Source organism: Cricetulus griseus, chromosome 2, assembly GCF_003668045.3.
Source record: "Cricetulus griseus strain 17A/GY chromosome 2, alternate assembly CriGri-PICRH-1.0, whole genome shotgun sequence".
NCBI classification, from domain to species: Eukaryota; Metazoa; Chordata; class Mammalia; order Rodentia; family Cricetidae; genus Cricetulus; species Cricetulus griseus.
In genome coordinates, this window is record NC_048595.1 from 440,765,932 (window position 1) to 440,792,632 (window position 26,701).

The 26,701-nt window shown below is 47.1% G+C and overlaps 1 protein-coding gene across 1 annotated transcript; it reads left to right on the top strand.

Moving 5' to 3' along the window:
- Positions 1–9,706: 9,706 nt before the first annotated feature.
- On the top strand, positions 9,707–10,310 carry LOC100754287 (ATP synthase F(0) complex subunit C2, mitochondrial-like). The gene is given in 2 exon segments (XM_035438855.1): positions 9,707–9,741; positions 9,743–10,310. Coding segments are annotated over 2 exon segments (603 nt in total).
- Positions 10,311–26,701: the final 16,391 nt, after the last annotated feature.

The following is a 26,701-nucleotide window of genomic DNA, read 5'->3' on the forward strand; positions in this document are numbered from 1 at the left end:
AAGAGGCCAGTCTCAGGTGCTCAGTGGCCAGTCAGTCTAGCTGATGAATCAAACACCAGGTTCACCGAGAAACTGTCTCAAAACATTAGTGGAGGGTAATAGAGGGAGACCCCAGAAGTCCATCTCTGGTCTCCATCTGTGTACATGCACACAAGAAGTTTAGGCTTCTACACACACACACACACACACACACCACACCACACCACACGAATACATGGGGTGAGCACACAGGGCCTCCAGTCTGACTGTCGGGCCCCATTTGCCATCTGTCATATTTCCAAATCCAAGCATGACTGAGCAGATTCCACTTCCACTGCATGCTGAGGCTTAGAGCCTCCCCAGTCCTTAGCAGGACCCTCCCCTCTCCACATCATTGCCTGAGGGATGTGCACAGCCGGCTGCCCCAGATGATTGACAGTGTGTATTCTCTTGCATTTACTGTGAAGGGGGGAGGATGTTAAGGCACTCAGCCCAGCACCACCCATAGGAAAGAAGACCCCACACTGGGTTTACTGGAAACTGGAAAACCAGGAAACATGCATTCATTTGGCAACACCTGCTTGGAAGTGTGAATACTGTGGAAAACTTCAGTTCTACTCACTGTGGTCTGGGCCACCACCACATCCCTGTGGGGATCTCATCTCCTGGTCTGGGCCACCACCACATCCCTGTGGGGATCTCATCTCCTGTGATTCCCATCAGGAGCCCAAACCTCAGTGACCCCCTCTGACATGTTCTGAACTCCAACCATAGCAGAACATGATAACACTACTAGATTTCTCAAACAGTTCTGCTGGGCTTTCAAGACATCAGCCACTCTCAGAAATGTCCTGTGGGGTTAGGGATATGGCTCAGTCAGGAAGGTGCTTTCCTAGCAAGCAGGAGGACCTGAGCTTGAGTTCCAGAACCTAAGTTTTTTAAAAAATCAAGGGGCATTGGGCCATACTTGTAATCCCAGCTCTGGGGAAGTGGAGACAGGTGGATTCCTGAAGTTTGCTGCTCAGCCAGCCTAGACTACTTAGCAAGCTCCAGACCAGTGAGAACTGCTGTTTCAAATTTTTGAAGGGTGGGTAGTGCCCAAGGAATGACAGCTGGGATTCTTCTCTGGCCTCTACATGTACACACACACACACACACACACACACACCACATGCCCCTCCTAACACCACACCAAACGCACACACATATCACACTCCCCCCCCCCCCCCGCCGCCCACACACAATCTGAATTAGTCTGGCTATCAGTACCTGAGAGCTTAGAAACACAAATTCTCAGGTTCCACCTGAGATGGACTATGCCAGACTTTTAACAGTGTCTGAGAACCAATATATTCCAATGGCCATCAAATTCTGTCCATAGATGACTGCCCATTATCATATGGCTTACAGGTAGGAATGAATGCATCTCTTTACCTTCTGATGGTCAGAAGAAAAATCAGAATAGCATTTTGTGACTTATGAGAACTCCCTGGATTCCAATGTCACGTCCATCAATAAAGTTTTATTGGGACGCAGTCCTGCTCACCGCTCCCTGCATTATGCTTTCCTGGACTGACAACAGGATGACATAGGTTTGACAGACTGCAGCCCACAGAGGGGCAGAAATAGTATCCGGTCTTTTACAGGATTCATCTGCCATCAGGTCTGCAGCTGAGACATCACACACTCATATCGCATCATGTCCTGTGATTTCCCAACGTTTGTTCCCAGAAAATCACAGGGGGTCCTCACTCTTTGTCCTTCCCAGATGCCTGGGGGCTGTGGGCCATTTCACATGGTTCCACCTGCTCCCGCTCCTTGGCCATGTGGAAGACAGGGCCCTCAGTCTCCCTGGGCCTTTGTTGATCTCTCCTGCCTGCCCCAATTGCTGCTCTTCTGAACTGATCGCAGCCTGGCCCTTGGGACCTGCTCTGCCCTGTATGCGGCTGGACTCCATCCTGCTTTGTGTTGCAGGATTGCCCATCCAGATATCCAGATCTGTCTATCTTTGTGAACCCTAGCAGCAACCCAAGGGAGCCTTTGGCACAGAAATACCCCTCAGTGAATTGCTTGCTGAGGAGATGCCTGGATTAATGAGTCATGCTTCCTATTCCTGAGTGATCTTCAGGAGCTTGCATGATGCAGGGCCCAATAGAATGATTAATTGATGGATTGATTTTCCTTCATGACATCCCAAATGGTTTCTCCCTCTCATTCACTTTTATTCCCTAGAACAGTGTTAAACACCAAGGCTGGGCTTGCTTCTAGAGCTGCAGAGATGCACAAAGATGAAAGTTCTCCCTGTGTCTTCTTTCTAATCAAGAAGAGACAGAGTCTGAGCTGCAGTTGCCTGGATTTGATTTCTCTTTACCTATGTCCACCTGTACAGCCTCCCGGAGTACACACTGGTATACACTGGCCCATCTTACTGCAGCTCCTGCTCCCTGCCAGAGCTCAGAATAACCTCTGGGACTCCTCAGGGGCTGCCTGAGCCCAGGTACCTGGGGCTTTGGCCCTGGTGTAAAGGGCAGTAAACTCTTACCATGAGAGCGATGCTGGGTGTCAGCCAATGATTTCTATGACCCAACTGTGTTGTTTATGGCAGCTCCCAGGACACTGGCCATGGAGGGGACAGCTCAGGCTGAGAGCCGGTCCTTGACTCATAAAACAAAGAAACAGAGCAGAAGCTCGCACAGCATGCAGACAGCGTGACAATGGGACACGCCATGGTGGAGATGGCTTCTATTGGATAGGGGTTTGTACAGTCATTTAGGATACAATAGGAGCTCAGGCATTTCATAATGAAAGGATAACTGGGCGGGGCTTCCCGCCATCCCAGGAGCAGAGTGACTAGGGCAGGAAAGTTGGGGCTGCTGAGGAATGTGTGTTGTGAGTTTGACTTCTGGCTGGGTGGAAGTGGCGCACGTCTTTGATCCCAGCACTCTGGAGGCAGAGGAAGGCAGATCTCTGAGTTCGAGGCCATCCTGGTCTACAAACAAGTTCCAGGACAGCTAAGGTTGTTACACAGAGAAACCCTGTCCCAAAAAACCAAACCAACCCAACTAACCAAACAAACAGAAAAGTTTGTCTTCTATGGAAACGCAGACCATGACTGGGCTTGGAGAAGATGCCACAGGATAGTGTGCATTTCACAAGGAGCGGTGAGGCAGAGGCGGCCAGTTCTGCTGGGTCACACTCTTAGCCCTGCCCCTCCTTGGAATGTTGTCACTCAGAAGGCGCATGGGCATCGAAGCACGCCAGAGCACCCTATGCACTCACACACGCGTTTCTTTCTCTCTTCATCTCCTGTCTAACATTCTAACATTAGTTCACCCTAACATTAGGCCCAAAGTCTCCTGCTGGGAAAACATCTCTCTGGAGTTCAGACCAGCAGGTTCTGTGTTTTTACCACTCTGAGTTTTAGTGTCCCTCCAGTCAAAGATCACAAATATCCTTGCCAAATTGCCCACAGGGTCTTAGAAGGATGCAGTTACATTACGATATTGAATGGTGTTTGTTTGTTTGTTTTTTAGTCTAGGTCACAGACATGCTTTAATTGGAATTTCTTTCACTATCTTTCAGAACAAAAAGGACAAACATACAAGTGTTGTAAATGCTGCAGGATCTCTTTAAAAGGCCAGTTTGGCAGGCAAAATGCCCATATATTAAAAAAATGAAATAAATAAATCTTAAAAGACCAGTTAGGGCCAGGATGGCACTGCTTACTTATAATTTCAGCATTTTGGAGAATGAAGGAAGATTGTGAATTAGAGGCCAAACTTGTTATCCAGCCCCCTTTCATTCATTCATTAAAAACCTGTTATCTAGCCCCCTTTCATTCATTCATTAAAAAATCCAACAAAATCAAATATAATAAGATAAAACAAAAACTGTCACATCGGAGTTGGGCAGGACAAACCAGCAGAAGGAAAAGAGCCCAAGAAAAGGCACAAGAGTCAGAGACATCCTCACACTCAGGAGTCCCATAAAAATACTAAACTTGGAGCCATAATTTAAACACAGAGGGCCTGGTGCAGACCCATGCAGGCTCTGTGCATGCTGCCTCCGTCTCTGTGAGCTCATTCGAGCTTTGCTCATGTTGATTAAGAAGGCCTTGTGTTCTTGGTGTCCACCATGCCCTCTGCCTCGTATCCTCTTTCCACCTCCTCTTTTGTGGGGTTCCCTGAGCTCCGAGGAGAGGGATTTGATGAAGACATCCCATTGAGGGCTGAGTGTTCCAAGGTCTCTCATCTCTGTGTAATGCCTGGCTCTGAGTCTCTATATTTCTTCCCGTCTGCTGCAGAAGGAAGTTTCACTGATAATTGCTGAGCAAGGCACTGATCTATGAGCACAGCAGAATATTGTTAGGAGTCATTTTATCTCTACATTTCTTATCTTAGACCAGTATTATTTGGTTTTTCTCCTAGGCTTTCTAGTCTCAGGTTCTTGGATGTCCAAGCGATGTCAGGTATATGGATTCCATCTCGTGGAGTGGGCCTTAGGTCAAATCAGTTATGGGTTGGTTACTCCACAAGCTTTGTGCCACCATTGCCCTAGCACGTCTTGCAGGCAGTGCACCATTGCAGAGGAAGGGTTTGTGGCTGTTTATGTTTCTCTTTTGACAGCATGAAGAGCACCTTTCTGAACCAAAGGTGAAGGAATACAGGGATAAAGACTGTATGGGCACTACCTCAATATCTCCACGTTCAATGAATTGTCTAGATGTTGTCTTCAGCAATGGGGCCTTGCCATCGGGTTGTGGAGCTTAACCTATAGTCTTGGCAACACCTGTGTTGTTTGGGGATTCTCATGGGGCCCCTTTGTCAAAAATTCAATTAGATGCAACCTAATCCCACTATTGGAAGCTTTGTTTGGTAGCAAAAGATGGTCAGTTGGGACACTGTCTCCTCATTATTTGGTGATTTTATTTAGATAACCTTCATATGATGTATATATTTTAGGTTTCTGTACCACACCGCAAATGGCCTTTACTTTCAGCTGTCTCTCCCCATGTTCCCCCCACAACCTTTCTCCCTCCTCCTCCCCATTAGAAAATCCATTCCAGCTGCCCTGTCCATCCATATATTCTATTTCCTTCCCTAGTGAGGTCTATCTGCACCCCAGTCCCTTACTCTATATCTAACAACAGTGGTTCTGTGGATTGTGACTTGATTATCATTGAGTTAATAGCTATTACTCACATATAAGTAAATACATGCCATATTTGTCCTTCTGGGTCTGGGATACCCCATTTGGGATGATTTTTTTCTAGTTCCATCCATTTGCCTGCAAATGTCACAAAATCATCTTTTCAACAGATGAGTACTTCTCCATTGTGTAAATGTATCACGGTTTCTTCACCCATTCTTCTGTTGAGGGACATGTAGGTTGCTTCCAATTTCTGACTATTCAAAATGAACATGGTTGAGCCAGTGTCTCTGTGGCAGGACGAAGCATCCTTTAGATTTATGACCAAGAGTGATGTAGCAGGTTTTTGAGGTAGATCAATTCCCATATTCCTAAGGAATAGCCACACTGATTTCCACAGTGTCTGTATGAGTTTGCAGTCCCACTAACAACAGATGGATATTTGTCTTACCATCTAAATGAGCTGTCATTTGTTTAGTTGACCTTAGCCTGGCGTTTTCTAAATTGGCATGAGATGCAAGGAATGTCAGTGAGGGTGGTGACGGTGATGGTGAAGACAATGGAGGTGGTGGTGACGGTGATGGTGAAGACAATGGAGGTGGTGGTGACAGTGATGATGAAGACAATGGAGGTGGTGGTGACAGTGATGATGAAGACAATGGAGGTGGTGGTGACGGTGATGGTGAAGACAATGGAGGTGGTGGTGACGGTGGTGGTGAAGGTGATGATTGTGGTGGTAATAATGGTAACAGCGATGACGAGGGTGATGGTGACGACGATGACGAACAGGAGGAGGAGGAGGAGGATTGCAGAGGTGTGGCAGTGGTGACTGTGGATGGTGAAGATGTGAGGATGGCAATGATGACGGAACTGAGGTCATTATGTGCAAGGGCCTGGCAAAGGAGTACCACCTGCCCTGTGCAGGGTGGCTTGAGCTTGTTCTCCTATGGTTGCTTCCTTGTTTTGTGCCTCTGTTGCCCACATAGCTTATTATCTACCTGGCACGACTTGGGGGGTATCCTGTTATTTACACTAGTGACTCTCAGTCACAGTTTGTGCTTTGTTGTGAATGGAGCAACCTGGGTGAGGTTGACCTCAAGAGCCCAGAGCATCAAGTGTACTCTGGGCATGCTCAACACTTCCACCTGGTTTAAATTTGGACCTCAAATACTCAAAAATAGAATTGGCTGGGAATGCAGAAAGCCAGTATATCTTACATTCTGGGCTGTGAGACGTTTGGCTGCATGGCTGACAATACCAAGTCCATGAGGGGACTGTCTAGTGAATGGGTAAAGGTAGTCATTGCTGGAGATTTGTGTCTGTGAGAGCACAGAGGCCATAGCTCACATGCCACCTCTCAGGCCTGTGGTCTGAGCAACTTCATTGGCTGGGTGGTATTGTTTGGTGAGCATCACAGGCCTTCTGCCTCGGTAGATGAGGCCAAATAAAGTCACTTCTTGCAGCCCAACACATTGTGTACCTTCTAGTGGACAATGTAGTTTAGCCAGTAGAAACAGAAACTGTCCCTTCATGTGAATGGAAAAGTGGTAAGGAGTCCTTTTCCCTAGTTGTTGTTTATACCATTGTCTTTAGAAATCTAGGGCATGTGACACAGAAAAAAATGCTGTCACTAGATCTGAAGAGGTATCTTGAAGAAAAATCTAAAAGCCTCCAGGTCTGACTTGACAGCTCTATTTTCAGAGGTGTGTTGAATCTCTTAGAGGTAATCACTTATGCACTGAATACTATTGTCTTACTGGAACAAGAATGGGTATCTAGAATATTTCATTGAATCTATTTCTAGAACTGAATATTATTCATTTATTGGCACAAAAGTGAACATCTGGAATATTCTATATAAGGCTTTACAGAGCAAGTTTGAAGAGGAGAATTTAAAACAAATGCCCAGTGGCCTGAGGTGAGCAGCCATTAGCTGGGCAAACTAACATCTTGCAGAGATGACAGATGGGAGAGAGAGGGGTGAGTTCCTCCCATCTGAGCTCGCTCCCGGCACAGGGAAGAATCCTCACAACAATGGGCTAAAATCCTTTCCTAAGACAAGCCCTCTGGGCCCCCTGTCAGAAACCCCACTAATCGCTTCCCAAGCTCCCCACCCTGTAGCTGAAGCTTGGTTCACAACATTTACAGCTAAGTACATTATTAAAAGTCAAACCAAACAACGTTTGCCAGTCCCTGGGGGAATGTGGCGAGGAATGAATAATTCTGAAAAGATCCTGGCATCTGTGTGCATTAACCACAAATGGCCATTAAGTCAGAGCAGCACAGGGAGCAGCCTGCAGGCTGCAGAGCTCACACCCATGAGAAGTGCTGGTTCTCCCCCTTTCCAGGAGGAGGCCAAGGCCTGGTCCCCACCCACAGTCAGCCTGAGGGCCACCTTCTCTCCCTTTGATCCCTAGAATGGAACAACCTAATTCCTTCTCAGCAGCTTCACCAAACACTGCAGCCAGTCACTGCCCTGGACTTCTGGGGCTCCTGTAGCTCCCTCCACCCCAACAAATAGTCTGAGAGGATGGGCCCTTGCAGCCAGCTCCAGTGTGTGGTGGCCTGCAGCACACACTGCCTCTCACCAAAGATGGGAGCATAGTCTCCATGGCAGCTGGCCCTCGCCTCTTCCGTCTCTCACTTCACATGCTTGGGGAGTGACTGGGATTCTGGATGCTGTGTTGTCAGGGAGATGGTCATACGGGCTTTTGATATCCTTATATAGTCGTGACATTGGCTAATTACCTAGTCTGCCTGAATCCAGCTTTCTTATTTGTCAAATAGGACCAAGCCTCTTCTGCTTGCAAGATGAGAGCCCCAAAAAGCGTTCATGAGACCTTGGAAGTAAAGATGATGAAGGGGGGTCTCCTTGAACATCGGGTGTCTTTGCTCCATGTTAAATGGAGCAGGAACTCAGCCAATATCCTCATGAAATATCTCCTTAGTGCAGTGTTCTCTCTCTCTCTCTCTCTCTCTCTCTCTCTCTCTCTCTCTCTCTCTCTCTCTCTCTCTCTCTCTCTCTCTCTCTCTCTCTCTCTCTCTCTGTGGTATGGTGGTGGTGAGACTTTCTGTCATGACCCTGGTGTGAAGCTACACCACAGGGCACTGCCCCAGCCTGTGATCTGAGCTTGAGCCGCTTGTCTTTTCCTGCTGCAGTCAGGTTGTAGGAGTCAGGACCATTACATGGTAGGGCGCCCTGTGGGTTAAGAAGGAGTACTATGCAGGGAAGTAGGTCTGTGGGCTGGGCTTCCCGGAGATCCCTGCCTGGAGAATTCCTGGGCCTGTGGGGCACAAACACGGAGCCTGCTCTGGGGATTCTGTTTAGGCTTGCTGCCATCAGAAAAGTCTGAATGTGTATCAATTATTATTAGCAGGGTTTTATGAACCCCACGTGGGTTGAATTTCAGAGAGGTGTGGTGAGTGTAGTTTCTTGGGGCCCTGTTTCAGAAGGTCTCCAGGCTTGGGGTATCATGCTTTTGGGCTGCTTGTTTTGGTTTGTTTGAATGTGTTTTGTGCGCACTGTCTGGAGGGACAGTGGACCTGGGCTTTCTACTCACTTGTGGTCCTGGGACATCCCTGCCCAGCTGGGGTGGGTTCTTGACCCTTAACCTACTGCCCAGCCCACCTCCCCCCCAACCTCAGATCATGTGTCATTCTGCTTGGACAATGTCTTGTTTCAGTGTGTGTGTGTGCGTGTGTGTGTGTGTGTGTGTGCGTGCACGCGCAGGTGGTCTTTGTTTACTGTCATCTTCCACTCCTAGAAGGGGCCTAGCATGCACATAGATGAGGGGTTATGTCATCTCTATTCTAAATGGAGGGCCATTTTGCAGTGGGAGGGTAAGACTACTGCCTACTCCTGACCGAGTATTCAGTGCACCCAGACCTGAGTAGGGGTCCCTGCCCCGCTGAGAACTTAGAAAACAGGCTGCCCCTGTCTGAGTCTGTGTGCTTCTTTCAGGTGACTGATGGACAGGAGAGTCAGTGACTGGTGTCCACCAAAAGCACAGTGATTTCATAATAGACACAGGCAGCTCCCTTGAGGATCCGTGGACTCAAGAGACAGTGACATTAAACAGGAAGCAACAATGGCAGGTAAAAGAGACTTCAGAAGACAGAGACAAATGACATACCTAATTCCTTTGCATCACTTCCTGTTAACAAGGAACGTTGCCTCTTCCTTCTCTGCCAGGCCCTGCAAACTATGTAGCCTGTGCAGTCCTGAGCTTGAGAACTCAAATGATTGCAGGTGCCATGCCTCCTACATCACCCTAACACAATCATCTGGGTGTCTCCAAGTTTCTGAATGCTTTGAACTGCAGAAACTTCAGATTTACACCCTGGTGGGGTCAGGAGATGACTCTGTTGGTGATGGACTTACCATACAAGAATGAAGACCTGAGTTAAGTCTCCAGAACTCACTAAAAAAAACCTGGTTATGATGCAAGTTTGTAATCCCAGCACTGGGGAGGTAGAGGAGGGCAGATCTCTGGTGCTGGCTGGTTACCCAGCCTTGTCTACTTGGTGAGCATCAAGTTCAATGTGAGACCCTTTCTCAAAAAGCAAAAAGGAGGCCCCTATGTGTCTTCTCTACCCTGGGAGCAGCTCTCCTACTTGATCCCTCACCCCTGAAAATGTATGCCTACTCCAAGTTCATCTCTACCCGCTCCTTGATCAGGAGCACCTCTCAGCTGCTGAGTCATCCCCTGTCTGCAATGGAGTTGAATCCACCACAGACATGGACAGATGAGGGCCTCGGCAGCTTGGCAGCCCCTCGCCCTCCGACCTCAGTCATCCCTAGCCACAGCTTCCAAACCAGCGTCATCTCCAGAGACATCGACACAGCTGCCAAGTTCACTGGGGCTGGAGCTGCTACAGTTTTGGTGGCTGGCTCTGGGGCTGGGATTGGGACTGTTTTGGGGAGCCTCATCATTGGTTACGCCAGGAACCCTTCTCTGAAGCAACAGCTCTTCTCCTATGTGATCCTGGGCTTTGCCCTCTCAGAGGCCATGGGGCTCTTTTGCCGTTTTTCATCCTCTTCGCCATGTGAAGCAGCTGTCTCCACTTTCACCTCCCATAGTCCTTTCGTGTCCTGTCTGCCCTGTGTGTTCCCTTTCCTGTACCTCCCCAGGAAGACAAATAAATACTGTATTAATAAGGAAAAAAAAAGTAAAAAGGAGTAAAACTAAGGATGCCCGCACACCCACACTCACAAACACACACACACCTAAGAATGTCCAGACTGGAGACTCTCAAAATTTCCCACATGGAGCACTTGCATGTAGATTCTCACCCTCGGCACCTCGCAACAGCATTTATCTCGCTCTACACCACTCCACTCTACAGATCAGTCAACACTGGGGCTGCCCCTACTTTTTGGAAACTGTGCAGGATGACTTTCTGAACAAGAGTTTACGGAAAGAAATCTCTTCAGGACCTTGCTCTCAGCTCTTCTGCATATGCATTTAAGGCTGCATAGCCAGACAGCATGAGTCGAGCTCTTTGAGGAACACCCACGTTGTGTTACGTCATCTCCCGCTCCCTCTGCCACTCAAGCAGGGTTGAGTTCCTCCACATTCTCACTGACACTCTCTAGTTTCCACTTTGGTTCTGTATCCCTCCTGGTCCATCAGGCTATCGATACCTGGTGGGGCATTTCATTGTGGCTTTGATTGGAACTCTCTTGCTGACTACTGATGCTCAGCATCTTTTCTAGGTTTACCTGCCATTCGTTATCTTTGGACAGATATGGTTTTTCACATAAGTGAAACGAAGCCTTGTCTTCCCAGGCAGATCATCTGCTGGGTGAAAACGAAACAGGACTAAAAGCGCTCTGGGAGGTCTCAGTGTGATTGGTGCTTTGGGAAAGAACTGGGGCAGGAGGTGGTTTTGTGTCTGATGAAGGGAGGATTTCTCTAAGGAGAGGCTGTGGGGAGGCCTGGAGGCTGTGGGAGAAGACAAGTCGCCTAGAGAATGTGGGAAGGGCAGAGGTGAGCTTAGGTGCGAAGGTAGGAAGGAGGGTTGTCTGTGTCTGAAAACAAGGGGACAAGACACAGGACAGGAGTGAGGACAAGGGACATTGGTAAAGGGAACAATACTCCTTTAATGAGTCACATAGTGGCTGGAGGTTAATGCAGACACTCGTCTGGTCAAAGTACAGGGACTTAGTGTACTTTGGGACATCTAAATTACACACCTTTCCCCCAAGGCTCAGCGACCATCGTGTAAGATAGGCAGAAAGATGGAAAGAGCCAGAGGCCAGAGAAGAGCAGGACGAAAGGGTGCCTTCTGAATATAACACCATCAGGGCACTCACGAACTCATAGCATCTGTGGTTGCCTGCATGAGACCTGAGCAAGACCAAATTGGCCAATGTTGTCGTGTGGACATTCGACCTCCACCCCACCCCTAGCTGAGGAGCTATTCATAGGGAAGGGAGAGTCAGTTTTCTTCTAGGGTATGTCTTCTGGTAGGTTGATCATCACCCAGAGGACAGCCTCACCTCCATGAATATATGGACTGCACAAATTAGACTCTGTGGAATAGATACAGACACAGACATAGACATGAAATTGGGAATGGGAGGAAGGGAGACTTGGGAGGAGAGGAGGGGGGGGAGAAGGGATGAATATGATCAAAATTCATTGTATTCAAACATGAAATTCTCAAAGAACTAATAAAAATACTATATTAAAAGTGTTTGCATGATGCCTAATGTAGAAAGTGGTTGTTATTAAAGTCTGCCCATGCTTTTCTTGTAAGAGAAAATATCCCAGATGTTTTAGTTTCACTGGACATTTAAAAAGAAGCCCTCTTTTGGCTGAGAGTTGGGAGTCGGCCCTGGAAGCAGTTCACTGGTCCTTCTGAGGATGCTGGCCTGGAGTTTGTATTGCCTCTCAGTTATGTGGCTACTTCCTGGGATTACTTGTCCTCTTAAGGAATTCTAGGTTCCTGGCAACTCTTGCACAAGGAAACATTCCGAGGATGTCAGCAAAGTGTGAGTATGGACTATGAGATGTCCCCAGATGCCCAGCTATTATTTATAACACAGGCCACTCTAGGAACCCCAGGCAGTCAGAGTCTTAAGCAGAGACCTTCAAGTGTTCTGGAACTTCTGGAATGATGTAGAGGGGCAGGTATCTCAGGAAACACAGTGCAGTGATGTAGTCAAATCCACAGAGCTGGCTTTTCTGGGGAGGAGATTGGGTCTCTCCACAGGAAAGTCTGTCTTAGTTAGGATTTCTATTCCTGTGAAGAGACACCATGACCATGCAACTCTTTTTTGTTTTTTTGTTTTTCTTCAAGACAGGGTTTCTTTGTGTAGCTTTGTAGACCAGGCTGGCCTCAAACTCACAGAGATCCACCTGCCTCTGTCTCCTGAGTGCTGACATTAAAGGCGTGTGCCACCACCATGCAGCATGATCACTCAACTCTTACAAAGGAAAACATTTAACAGGGTGGATCACAGTTTCAGAGGTTTAGTCCATTATCATCATGGCAGGACATGGCAGCATTCAGGCAGACATGGTGCTGAAGAAGAAGTTGAGTGTTGTGGAACATTTGTTTACACTGTATAAAGATATGCCACTGTGATTAGTTTAATAAAGAGCTGACTTGCTAATGGCTAGGCAGGAGAGAATAGGCAGGACTTCTGGGGAGAGAGAGAACTCTGGGAAGAATAGAGATGTAAGACCCCTGGAAAGCCCAGGCTTCCAGAATCTTAGCCCAGGACCACGGCCATCCCAATCACAGAATGGAGGCGAAAGCTTGCTGCAAACTGCACGAGGCTTTATTGTAGTTTAACAAGCTAACCCCATGTTAGCTCGGGTCTTTGACCCACCCACCATGGCGGATGGCTAGCAAAGATGGCTCCTAGGGTCTCCCAAGAGATCTTATAGGACAGCGTAAGGGGAGTGTCTAGGGGTACACACAGACTCAGGATTGGTGTGCCTCCAGGTTTGGAGGGCTTGCCCTGTGTTGATTGGTCAATTGGTTGTTATGGCCCATAGGCTCTCCCAGGGTGGTTGCTATGCTCTCTACATCATTGCTGTGCGCTTGTCCGTAAAGCACACCCAGGGTCATAAAGCATAGCGCCACCAGCTAACTTCTGATTGGTTCCTTGTCATGAGACAGGCATCTGACTTTCTAGTGATTAACTTTTGTTTGTTTCCTTGTCACGAGGCAGGCATCTGACTTTCTAGTGTCTAGGACAAGGTCATAGAAGCACGTGTTCGGCCATTATGGCTGCCAAAAGGGAAACTGGTCCCTTCAGAGATGGGGCAATGCCTGCCAGGCGCTGAAGCAGTTGGACATATGGTACAGAGTAGAGGTAATAGAGCCACATGGCAGAATGTAGATTTGTAGATTTAAAAATATGGGTTAATTAAATAATAAGAACTAGTTGAAAGTAAGCCTAAGCTAAGACCAAACTTTTGCAATTAATAAGAAGTCTCCATGTTGTTGTGAGCTGGCAGTCCCACAAAGGAAAGTCCAACTACAGTTTAGAGTTCTACATCTTGTTTTTCAAGATAAGGTTTCTCTGTAGCTTTGGAGCCTGTCTTGGAACTCACTGTGTTGACCAGGCTGACCTCAAACTCACAAAGACCTGCCTGTGTCTGTTTTCCAAGTTCTGGGATTAAAGGTGTATGTCACCACCACCCATCGTGTGTTCTACATCTTGACCTGCAAGCAACAGGAAGTGGTCTGTCTCATTGGGTGTAGTTTGAGCATACGACACCTCAAAGCCCACCCTAACTGTGACACACTTCCTCCAACAAGGCCATTCGTAATAGTGCCACTCCCTATGGGGCCATTCTCTTTCAAACCTCCACATTCCACTCCCTGGCCCCCAAAGGCTTGTAGTCATATCTTAATCCAAAAATTTATTTAGTTCAACTTCAAAAATGTCCATGGTTTATAACAGTCTCAAACTTATTTAAAAATCTAAAGTTCAAAGTCTCTTCTGAGATTCATGAAATCTCTTAAATGTAATCGCCTATAAAATCAAAATAAAAAATCAGATCATATACTTCCAACATACAGTAGCACAGAATATACATTACCATTCCAAAACACAGGGAAGAAAGCATAGTGAGGAAATACTGGACCAAAGAGAGACCAAAACCAGCTGGGCAAACTTTAAACTCTTCATCTCCATGTCTGATGTCAAAATTCTCTTCAGACCTCCAGCTCCGTTCCACTTTGTTGACTGCAACACAATGCTCTCTCTCAGTCTGGTTCCACTCCCTGTCAGCATCTTTCCTCGGCAGCTAACCCATGGCTCTGGCAGCTCCAACATTTTGGGGTCTCCAAGGCAATCCAGGCTTCATCTTCACAACCCCACTCAATGGCCTCTCTAGACCTCCATTCAGGGACACCCCTGGCACATGCCTGGCCTCAGTGGCTCATAACTCCTTTCTTATATCCTTAAAGCCAGAACCACATGGCCAAAGCTGCCAAGTTCTGCCGATTATTGGGGCTTGAACATGACCTCCTCACTCAATTACATCTTCACCTGCTTTCTGGTTTTGATTGTTACATTCATTGCCTAAGATTGGATGTCTAGTAACTTGTTCTATAGACCAGGCTAGCCTCAAACAAAGAGATCCTCCTGCCTCTGCCTTCCAAGTGCCTTTGGCTGATATTTCCCATGGACACAGTATAGCTCTAAATGAAGCCTTTGAATATGCACGGAGACCAGGAATTTAGGGACTAGATTAGGTCAAACAGCTTCACTAAGCCCAGGTTCAGTGCTAAACACAAGTGCATGCACTTGGCTATTGGTGCTTGTAGGGCCTGGATGTCAGTGTTGATTCATACTTGAACAGGAAAAAATACAAAGAGGCAAGAGAGTTTCAGGCAACAAGAGAAAGACTATATTTCTCCGGTCATCCTGGCTGCTGACTTCTGCCTCACAAACTGGGCTGATGAGAGGAAAATCACCGGATTTTCCTCACTCTCTTCTCATTCTTCCAAAAGGACACATACTATATGATTCTGCTCAATATGGTCCCTAGAATGTCACATTCACAGAGATAGAAAGTAGAATGTGGGGAGATGTACTGGTTGATTTTGTGTGTCAATTTGACACAAGCTATAGTCATCAGAGAGGAAGGAGTCTCCGTTGAGGGAATGCCTCATTGAGATCCAGTTGTAAGGCATTTTCTCAATTAGTGATCTATGGGGGAGGACTCAACCCATGTGGATGGTGCCATCCCTGGGCTGGTGGTCCTGGGTTCTATAAGAAAGCAGGTTGGGCTATTAGTATCCCCGAAAGTCCAGCTCTCAAGGCTACAACCAGGGTTAGAAGAGAATCTCCACAGTGTAGAGAAACTGAACTTAAAGTTTTTCTATCTGAGGGATACTGAATAATGTCACATATGTGCTGTGAGGGCCATGTTCTTTATTTTTCTGTCCTCTGTTTTTCTTCTAAGTTCTAATTCTTTATAGTTCCTTTGTTTCAATTCTCTGTTCCAATTCTCTCTTGCTTCTATTTTCACCTAGCTTAAATACATTTTTTTAAATGGGAGGCTTGAGGCAATAAGAAAAAAGTTACAGGAATTAAATCTCATTGGTCATAGCACATTCCTTGGGTAAATGATAAGAAGCTGGGCCATTTACCATGGCAACATAAGGTTTCAAGGTTCCAGGTATAAGCCTGTGACCAGAGGCTGGGGGCACAATGCTCCACCGGGGAGACAAGCTGCAGAGAGATCTATCTGCACAGAGTTAGGTCTTATTAGCCAGACTTGGCAAGCAAAGAATTGGCTTAATTTTTCAGGTTGCTTTGTGTTAATAACCTTGATAGACATCTGCAACTCTGGTCTTGTGCATATCTGTAAGATTTTAGCAAATGTGAAATTACAGGCAGGAGTAATAGTTTCCAGATTTGGTGGCCCTGCAGGCCTTGCCTGGATGGGATTCTCCTCCTCTATCAGAGAATCATTTCTCTGGTGGGTTGACATCTGAACACTAGTTGTCACCTGCCACAACTCCCACAGCCTCTGACACTGAGCAAGCCATGGAAGCAAGCCAGTAAGCAGCCCTCCTCCATGACCCCTGCATCAGCTCCTGCCTCTAGGATCCTGCCCTGTTTGAGTTCCTGTCCTGACTCCCTTCAGTGATGAACAGCAATGTGGAAGTGTAAGCCAATAAACACTTTCCTCCCCAACTTGCTTTTTGGTCATCGTGTTTTATCACAGCACTAGTAACGTAAGACAGAGAGGGTGAGTAATTGGGGGAGGGCGGAGGGGGGAACAGGCTCTACACAGTGAAGAAGTTCACATGCATGAACTGTGTACTTACTTACAAAGTGACAAATTTCAGGGCATATGTATCTTCTCTATCTCTTTCACACACAGACACGTACACACATACGCACATACACACAGAGACACACACACACACAGTGGAGAAGTGGGGAGAGAGACAGATGCTAAAGTCAAGGCACAAGAAAGACTCTTTCTCATTTGCCTCTAAGGAAAGCATTGCTTCTCATTGTGGGTTTCTTCCTCCCCTGAAGTCTGGGGACTGTTTTCTGGGGACAGGTAGGGACAGCTGGGGAGGTCTAAGTTAACCTAGTTTGTAAGTGAGTGAGGATGGCTTCCCTAGCAAGCCTGCCTGACACTTGGAGAACAAAAAGTTACTTGGTAACAGCTCCTCTGGGTGGAAGCGGAAAGCCCGCTGCCCCGCTGCCCCTAAGGCTAGGATAGTGCCATAGTGAAGTGAAGGTCATGTATATGACCTTACCCCTCTCCATTGGCCCTGTTCTGCTGCTGGACCACAGGGCTTTTAAAATGAGTAGGGAGGGTGGAATCCTACTGCTATGACGTTTTGGTGATGGATGACACATCAAATCAGAAATCTATGCTGGAGAATTCATAATGATCACAGAGTTCTTAGATGTGAAGAGGGTGTCTCAGCTTCTCCAGCGATGGAATAGATCAAACAACCTTTGGAGGCCTCAAACCCTGGAATGCAGTCATGGAATCTCTTCCCACACTACACTTGGACATCATCATCACCATCATAAGCATAACAATATTAGCAAACTGATAAAACACAAGAGATATTAATAATCTTCCTGTCCTCCTATTTTCCTGTGATAACTGTTCAGATGAATTTTACTTTTTAGAAAATGAACAGTCTTCATACACACAGACACACACACACACACACACACACACACACACACACACGGCAGAAGGGTCTGGGAGTCAGCTACTAAGGCCTGAGGTGATTGGATGAAGTGACTAAAATCATGCAGCCAGCCTGAGGTGGAGCAGGGGGCCATTGATGCTGCCTCTGCCCAAGTAGCTGTCTGTGTGGGACCCCCTGGGTCTTGACTTTATTTTCAGCCAATCAGTAGAGATGGGAGGGAAGCAGAAGGAAGCCCCATGTGTTCTGCCCCACTCACGGGGCCACGGCAACACCTGGCCATGGCTCTGATTCTCTGGGCATAGGACAGGGTTCATGCTCTCTTCATTCTGTCACTGTGGAATTATGGGCCCCTGTTCTACCTTAGGGGGTAACTACTCTCTTACAAGTGTCCAGCTGAATCAGCCCAGGTAATAAGGGCCCAGATGATAAGGGCCACCCCACCTTGCTTCCAGGCCCAGCCTTTCCCAGGAGTTCCCAGCTGCTCTCTCTTCAGCTTAACAATATTCTGGTCCTGCCTGCAGCCTTTTAGAGACTGTGGGCTCTTCACTGAGAGAGCTTCAGGTGTCCCAAGGAAAAGTGACATCTCCTTTTCCCACCTCACATATGGGTTCACCAAGAAGGAGAGAGACAGCTTCTGGAGACAAGAGACCAGGATGGCAGTGTAACAGAAAATCCCTTGGAAACTCAGATGGCACCCAGTTCTTGTTTGTTTCTGGGAGTTTCATGCTTCTAACTAACCTGGGACAGCTCTGGGGCCAGATTCTGAGTTCTCTCTCCAACAGCCCCAGCCAGGGCAGTGAGTGGCCCCAGTCCTTCTCATTCATTGCTAGAATGGCCTGGTATGCATATGGGCATAATCATAATTAACATGCTTAGGGCTTTACACTTTTAAAGCCTTTTCACAGCCTATGTTCAATCTGGTTTCCTAAGAGTTTAATAAGAAGGACTAACTAAAGTGGGAGTGGCTGTCCATCTTCACAGAGGAATGGAACAAACAAGGGCCTTGGGTGATTCTGTAGTTCCAAAGAAATGGTAGAAGCAGACATTATCATCACACATTCTCACTCCCATTCAAATCTGGCTTCCTGGAGGGCTGAGACCCACCTTTCCCTCTCCTGATTTACCACACTCCAACCCTAGTCTGCTACAATCCCTACTGTTTCTTGTGAGGTTTGTTTTCATAAGTTCTTCATCCATTTGACCCCAAACTGGCTCAAAACTGAAAGCCAAAAGTTGAGGAATGAACTTTGGGGAAGTCCTGAATATCCTTTTTATAGACTTGGTTTCAGGTCAAATCCATCAGTTTCTGAGATGTGAATTAAGATATGCATGCACACATGTGTACTCACACACACACAGACACACACACAGACACACACACACACACTCACACAGAGAGACACACACACACACACACACACACTCACACAGAGAGACACACTCACACAGACACAGACACAGACACACACACACACACACACACACACACACTCACACAGAGAGACACACACTCACACACACACACACACACACACACACACACTGAGGTGCTGCGCCTATCTTGACCAGCAAGAAAGACACAACTCGGGAACTCTTCTTCCTGTAGTTTATTTCAGGAGCCTTGTACAATCTTCTTCTAGGGGCCCCGAGGAACCCCGACCCTCTGCTTAAAAGGCCCTTGGTAGCCCACCCCAGACTGCCACGTGGCGAAAGCAGAAGGGTCCACATACATGGAAGCAGGCCTGAAGCCCAGCCTTAGCCAGATAAGAAATTGTCCAGCACAAAGACCTCTCACCCTCGGGATGGTGGGGGCAGAAGCCGGCGCCATCTTTTGGGCCGACAAAGCACAGCTCTCCACACTGAGGGAGTGCCAAATCATAGTTCGAACCCAACCTTGTACACGGCACTGATAACCAAGATGGTTGCTAAGTGACTGAGCAAAGGGGCCACTGACATTCTAGACAGGACTGCATGAAGGGTGATTACATCACTCCCAACACCATGTGCTTCAAAACTTGTGAGTAGTTTATTTCTGAAATTCCCCCACTTGGTAATCTTAGACCACGGTTGATGACTGATAACTGAAATCACAGAAGGGATTTCACAGCTGGGACATTGAAGATGTGTGTGTGTTCGTGTGTGCCTAGGTCTTTCTGTGTGTGTCTGTGTGTGTTTCTATGTGTGCCTGTGTGTTTTCTTATGTGTGTCTCCATGTGTGTTCATGTGTGCCTATGTCTTTCTATGTGTCTATGTGTGTATGTTTCTATGTATGCCTGTGTGTTTTTTTTATGTGTGTCTCTTTGTGTGTTCGTGTGTGCCAATATCTCTCTGTGTGTCTGTGCATGTGTTTCTGTGTCTCTGTGTGTATGTCTGTGTGTGTGCCTGAGAGTACATGTATATGTGTGAGTGTGTGTTTGCGTATGTGTGTCTATGGGTATGTTTGTGTATACTTATGTCTGTGTGTGTGTCTGTAACTCTATGTGTGTGTGTTTGTATGTGTACCTGTGTGTGTGTGTTCGTGTATGCCTATGTCTCTCTATGTGTCTGTGTGTGTCTATGAGTATGTGTTTGTATGTGTGTGTGTCTCTGGGTGGTTTGTGTGTATCTATGTCTCTCTGTGTGTGTCTGTGTCTCTGTGTGTTTGTGTCTATGTGTGCCTATGTTTCTATGTGTGTGTGTGTATGTGTGACTGTGTGTGTGTGTCTCTGTGTCTGTATCTATGTGTGTGCCTGTGTTGTGTGTGTGTGCCTATGTCTATGTGTGTGTGAGGAGGAGATAATTGGATGAATGGCGTTTGGCGCTGTGACTAAACAGCTATCAGCTCAATGTGAAGTGTCTTAGCGCTACAGTGTCTCTTCCTGTGAGGATAAGGTCAATGGCAAGCGTGTCATTGTGTGGAGTGAGGCATGACTCCTGTTCCTGCTCTTTTTCCTCTGGCCTCTGTCTCCTCCTTCTCCTTCCCTGAAGAGTTTGTCCTCTACCCCAGCTGCTCCTCCCCCAATGTCCCCATTTCTGTATAGCTAATGCAGGCAGGTACCTCAGTGACTGGCTGCCACAGTTCCTCCATAAAGCTTCCCTGTGCCCACCCCCCAAGCACAGTCTTCTTGCTGTGCACCCCAAAGTGAGCTTATTCCTAGCACAGGCCAAGCAGGACCACACTCCTGCTCTTAGTCCTGGACCCGTCATTAACTGGTCTCTTTCCTGCCCGTCCTCCACCTGCTTCCCGCTCTGGACATGAGTGGTGATTAATCTCTGTCCCAGGTCTCTGGCACCTCAGGGCTCCCCATATCTGCCTAGGAGAACTGCTGTAGGTTCTGTGTAGCTAGCTATTTTCTTTGTTGTGCCAAAATGGTTGCCTTTTCTAACCATGTAAACCCAGCCTCTCATATGAGAGTGTTTGTGTAAAAATGCACCCAAACCATCGACTCCTATACTTAAAATGGGTAAAGTGTATGGAGTATGAATTGTATTTCAGTAAAGGCATTCTCCCCAAAAGGAAAAAAAACAAGACAAGTAATCTTTCCTATTCTCCCGAGGGCCATGTCAGCTCCATGAGAATGTCACAATCCTGCCTTGTCCCGTTGAAAAGAAAAGGGAAAACAGAAGGGCTCCCTCACCCCTCTGCTGTCTGGGTGGCACAGCTCCACCCTGATCCATGCAAAGGCTCTCTCTGATGTGAGGCACCCTCAGTCCCTCAGGGCTTGACTGCCTCTCCATCCCACCCAGCCTCCTTGAGAGGCTCAGGCACCACTCAAGGAACGCCATGCTGCAAAGCAAACAGCCTGAGGGAGGGTTGGCATAGATTTCTTTTCAGTTTTAATCCTGAGGATTAGTCACAGCTGTTGTTCATTCTGCCTGCTTTTTTCCCTTCACAGCTGCTCTGCACACTTGGACCAGCAGAAGTCCAGGCTGTGGAGGTGGAAGTGGCTCAAATTAACAATTTGCTACTTGGCTGCAATTTGTTCTAGAAGTGTTCCCTTCACGATGCCACTTGGACATCTTCTCTGTTTGAATCTGTGATGCAGGAAAACCATGGGCTCCAGGCACATGTGACTGGGGACTTCTAACTTGCACCTTTTATTTGTCTCTTTCTAGAACTTTCAAGGCAGTCAGCAGAAATTTACACAGGGTAGAGGAATGTTCACCAAGACCAGAATAACTCACTGAGTGCCTGTGTTGTAGTCAAAGCCCTCAGTGTGACGTTTTAGGAAAACCACCTAACAGTTTCAGTGTTGACTCATCTGTCCTTTCCCTACAAGCAGAGCCACCATTTTCAAAGGTATTGGACTCCCCCGGGGATGTGCACAGAGGCTCACGAGCCTTTGAGGAAACACACTCTATCTCCACCACAACCGAAGGCACACACATCAAGTAGCTCTGTATCTGTAGGTACACGTTTCCCAGGAATGTACTAAAATACATACAAAACTGGTGACAGTTCATCTCTACTGTCAACATGACCACATTTGGATTACCTCAGGAGGCACACATGCCTCTGGGCATGCCTGTGAGGAAGTTTCCAGAAACGTTTAACCAACGTTTTACCCTGAATGAGGGTGGTGTCATGGGGGAAGAGGGACACTCAGACTGTGAAAGGGGAAGCCAGTTGAGCAGCTTGCACTCATTGCCCTGCCTCCTGACTGAGGGCACAGTGTAACCTGCTGCCCCTCTCTCCCCCTGCCATGCCCGCCCCACCTTGATAGGTTATGGGTGCCAAATTTGATCCAAGGTAAACCCTTTTCCCCCAAGTGACCTTAGTCGGGCATTTTGTCCCAACAATAAGAAAACAACTCATATAATTGATGTTCCCAAGCTGTAGCTTTTACCCACACCACTGTGAAGAGTAAGAGTAAAGAAAAAGAGGAAATGAACAAACTCATTCACAAAGTCTATTTATAGGAAGAAAAACAAAACCCTAGATCAGGGGTCAGCAAACTATGCTTAGGCTGTGTTTTCTTTTTGTATTGACTATAAACTGAGATTTTTAAAAATTGTTTTTAAAAGAATGCTTTTTAAAAAAAATAGGAAAAAGCTGGTGAATACATGGTAGCATCTGTGGCACACAGAACCTAAAGTCTAACCTTTGGACCTCTCTGGGCCACACTGGAAGAATTGTCTTGAGACATAAATTAAACCTGGGGTGTCCAAGCCAGGCCCTCGGGCTGGAAGAACACGCATACTTCTCTTTTGCAGGACTCTTTCATATGCGTCACAGTTTAGACATCTCTGCGAGGCAGCCCTTTAAGAAGCTTACTGATTAGAAAGCTTGGGACTCTTTGACAGCCAAAGGTCACACATCAAATGTTTTCTCAGACCCGGGGAAAGGACCAGTGGTTTCAGTTAGTGGCACTTGTGATTGAAAAACAATGCGGGGAACCATGACCATGGAGGCCCACATCTGATGTGTTCATGGTTCAGGGCTGCCACCTCCAAAACTAGAGGTAGAAGCTGTGACCCAGAGCCAGTGATGCTGGGTCAAAAGCATCCACAACTCATCTGGACCAAAGGCAGCCTTGCCCAGGTGGCTGTTTCTCTTTTGCCTGCTCTTCCCAGTATGGTGCCAGGAGCCCTGTGTGCTCCACAGGCAACCATAGCTGCCGCTTCCACTGAAGTCTCGTGGTTCCTGTTTCTTTTCCTGTCACCGTGATAAAACGCCCGATGAAAAACAACTTAGGGAGAAAGGGCATAGAGTCTGTCACGGGGAAAGCATGGTGGATAGAAAGTGAGGTGCCTGTCACATTACATCTACAGCTGGGAAGCAGAGAGTGGCGAGTGTGGTGTTCAGCTCACGGTCTCCTTTTCATTCAGTCCATGGAGTGACTCTCCCACAGTCACCATGGGTCTTCTCAACTCCATTAGCTTCATCCAGTGAGTCCCCTGCAGCGATGTTCAGAGATCTGCCTCCTAGATGGTTTTAGATCCCGTCAGGTGGACAGGCAATGTTAACCATCACATCCTCCTGGTAGCAAACCAGAACTTGTAACCCTACAGAGGCCTGGCTGCAGAGGAAACAGCTGAGTCCCTGCAAGGATGACATATTGGTCAGTGTCTTCTGACAAACAGGTGCCACAGCAGGATTGGACTTACCAGAAGTGTCTAGGAGGTCAAAGGACAGTGCAACAGGTGTGTGTGTGTGTGTGTGTGTGTGTGTGTGTGTGTGTGTGTGTGTGTGTGTGTGTGTGTGTGAGCTTGGAGAGCACATCCCTGATGCTAGAGAAGGGAAAAGAATAGGAAAGAGGGCTTTCCTGCAGCACAGCTCCAAAGAGCCAACCAAGCCATGGGGAGATCTGGACTTGTCTTTCCACTAGTAGTTTCTGTAGAAGCCGAGAGAGGAAGGAACCAGGATTGATTCGGGAAAGCCACCAGGAGGGATAGAGACCTATCCAGGAAAAGAAGGATGAGGTTCATTTTAGTTGTAAACTTGACAGTCTAGAGTCACTTGGGAAGGGAGTGTAGATTAAATTCGTCTATGGAATGTCTCTAGGGGATTATTTTCATTACATTAATTGAGATGGGACAATGCAATCACGGTAGGTGGCACCATTCCCTATGCAGGGAATCCTGGAATGTATGAATGGAGAAAGAGAGCTAAGTGTTAGCACACATACATTTATTCATGCCCTTGGCGTTGGATATACTTTAATTTCCTCCCAACTTGATTTATCTAAAACAATGAACAATAACCTGTAACCATGAGCCAAATAAACATTTTGTGCCTTAATTTTCTTTTGTCAGGGCATTTTATCACAGGAACAGGAAATGAAACTAAGACAGTGAGCAAGTGGCACTGGGCAGGAAGGACTCAGGGCAGGGGGCAGCTCTGATCAAGATGGGTTGCCTATCAGGGTACTCCCAAGCTTACCATGCTGGAGTCACTGCTCTGCAATGGGGAGATAGGCCTGGGCCTCAGTGCCTTGGCCTGTGAGCTAGAGTTGTCCAGGGCTAGCGGCTGCCAGCATACTGCCCTTAAGGTAAAAGGTGTGGGTTTTTTGCTGGTGAAGCGGTGTGGCTTTAGGAAGACCCCACACTAAGTTTTAGAATACAAGTTTCCATTTTGTGCCAACATTAATCTAAATGACTATTTATTTCCTTCGAGACTGATTAAAAGGATGATGAATGTTTGAGAGCCTATTTATATAAGTATTTCTGTTACTCAAGAACATGCCCTCGGTGCAAAATATAATCATTTTTCTTTTGAGATGCTTTCTACACGGTACTTTTTTTTTTTTTCACACCATCTGAAGCATTTTGCTCCATACCCTGGAATTATGCAAGACTGCTTAGTTCCTTGAACAGGCAAGCTTGGGATAGTCGAGCTGGGGGGGGGGGGCACAGATCTTGCTTCATGACATTTAATGCGATTTGAATGGAATCTTCCAGCGCTAGAAGGCTGGCCATGTTTTTCTCGATGCTAAGAAACCAGCAATCATTTTGCCTCTACTTTGTGAGTCCACATCTTCTGAGAGACAGAAGCCAAGACATAACAGACCTTGCAAGGCATTGGCTAGCATATCTTCAGCAAGGGCACTAGGGAAGGGATCTGAGAAGCCTGGGGCTGGGTGGATGGGGGGTTGTCCCAAGACTGTGAAGACTGAGTCCCTAGAATCAGGGAAGGAAGGGAGTTTAGTGGAAGGGCACCTTCAACCACAGTGCAGCCCGGATGGGTGTTCTAGGGCGAACTCTGCCCTTCCGAAGAGTGCCAGTTCCCGCCACCCCCAGGAACGGCCTCTCCCAGTATTCCTGCCACCCTGGGCACTGGCTAGGATCAGACTGCAGCAGATGTGACTTTGCTGCTGAAGGAGTGACAGATTTCAGAGCCACAGTGGTGCCTCCCAACACTAACCTTCCTGGAGATCTGAAGGATGCATTTCCATGGCAACACAAGAGCCCTCACTATTTGTTGATCCATCGTGTAGAGGCATCTTAGTGCTGTGTGGCTGATTTACATGAGAGTTTGTGTAATTAATATTTATCCCCAATTTACGGATATCTCTTCAACTGTTTATCAAAACTTTAAAATATTTTAGTTTACTGTTAATTCTGCATATGAGACAGGTCTGGGACATGAGTGCAAGTGCCCTCGGAGGCCAGAACTCCCTCTAGAGCTGGAGTTACTGGTGACTGTAAGATGACTAATATGGGAGCTGGGAGCTGAGCTTGGACCCTCTGCAAGAGAACTACCTGCTCTTAACCATGAAGATATCTCCCAGTCCTTATTTGTTTATTCATTTATCTTTGAGACAGGGTCTTAGTACATTGCTCTGGCTATCCAGGAACTCCCTATGTAGAGCAGATTGGCCTCAAACTCAGGGATCCTTCTGCCTCAGCCCCCTGAGTGATGAAATTAAAGGTGTGCCACCATGCCCAGCCCTTCTCACTTTTTATACAGATTTTAATTTAGTCAAATTTATTGCTTTTCCTTCCTTTTTGTTCTCTTTCTAGCACAGCATTGAGGAGTGAACTCATTTGGATTGAACTTTTATATTTAACTTTTGACTAGTGCTAGAGTTTAAAGTCAGCTGCAAATGGTTTTAAAATGTCTAGTTGCTACTTAATTTCTCCTCTGCAATCTAGTGAGCAAGTCCTGCCTTCTTGTTCAATTCAAATTTAACTTTTATCAAACGATGTTATAATATATTATTTTGTATCGAGGGAAGGTATTTGATGGTGGTAGTGGCCAGTGGTGGTAGGAGTGGGGTGTGTGTGTGTGTGTGTGTGTGTGTGTGTGTGTGTGTGTGTGTGTGTGTGGTATATGTGCATGTGTGCCTATAGAAGCCAGAGAAGATACTGGCTGTCCTTCTCCATCATTCTCTACCTTAGTCCCTTGAGACATGATGTCCTGTTGAATCTGGAGCTATGCTGGCAGCTGGCAAGGCTCAGAGAATTGGGTTGCACATGTGCTGGGGATTTGAATTCAGATCTTCATGCGTGCATAGCAAACCTTCCTATCCACTGAGCCATCTCCCCAGGATCCATGACACATTCCTGTGTAAGTTTCTGCAATGTAAACTGTGTCTGTGTACACTGTTTTCCCAGCCCACACTCAGCACTCAGTACCAGCCACACCTCAGCAGCTATGGCAGTCCCGTCTGCTTGCTGCTTCTGCCTCATACACTGTCCTGAGAGTCAGGGAAGCACATCACTGGATCCACACCACCAGTTCACAGACTCCTATCACTTCCATCCTGTGGGGAAGGGCTCTTGGGAGCAGTTGACACAAACTCATTCAGGTGGCACATGGCAGGAGAGAAAACTTTACCTCCTTGTCAATCCTGGAAGTGAAACGAGTGTCTCACAGACTTTTACCTGCTCACTCCTCAGCCTGTGTCACTGACCCATCTGCCTCTCCTCGCATGCTATCTCACTTCTGGAGACCAGCTTGGGGGGCTTCTGAACATCTAAAGCAGCCAGTCCC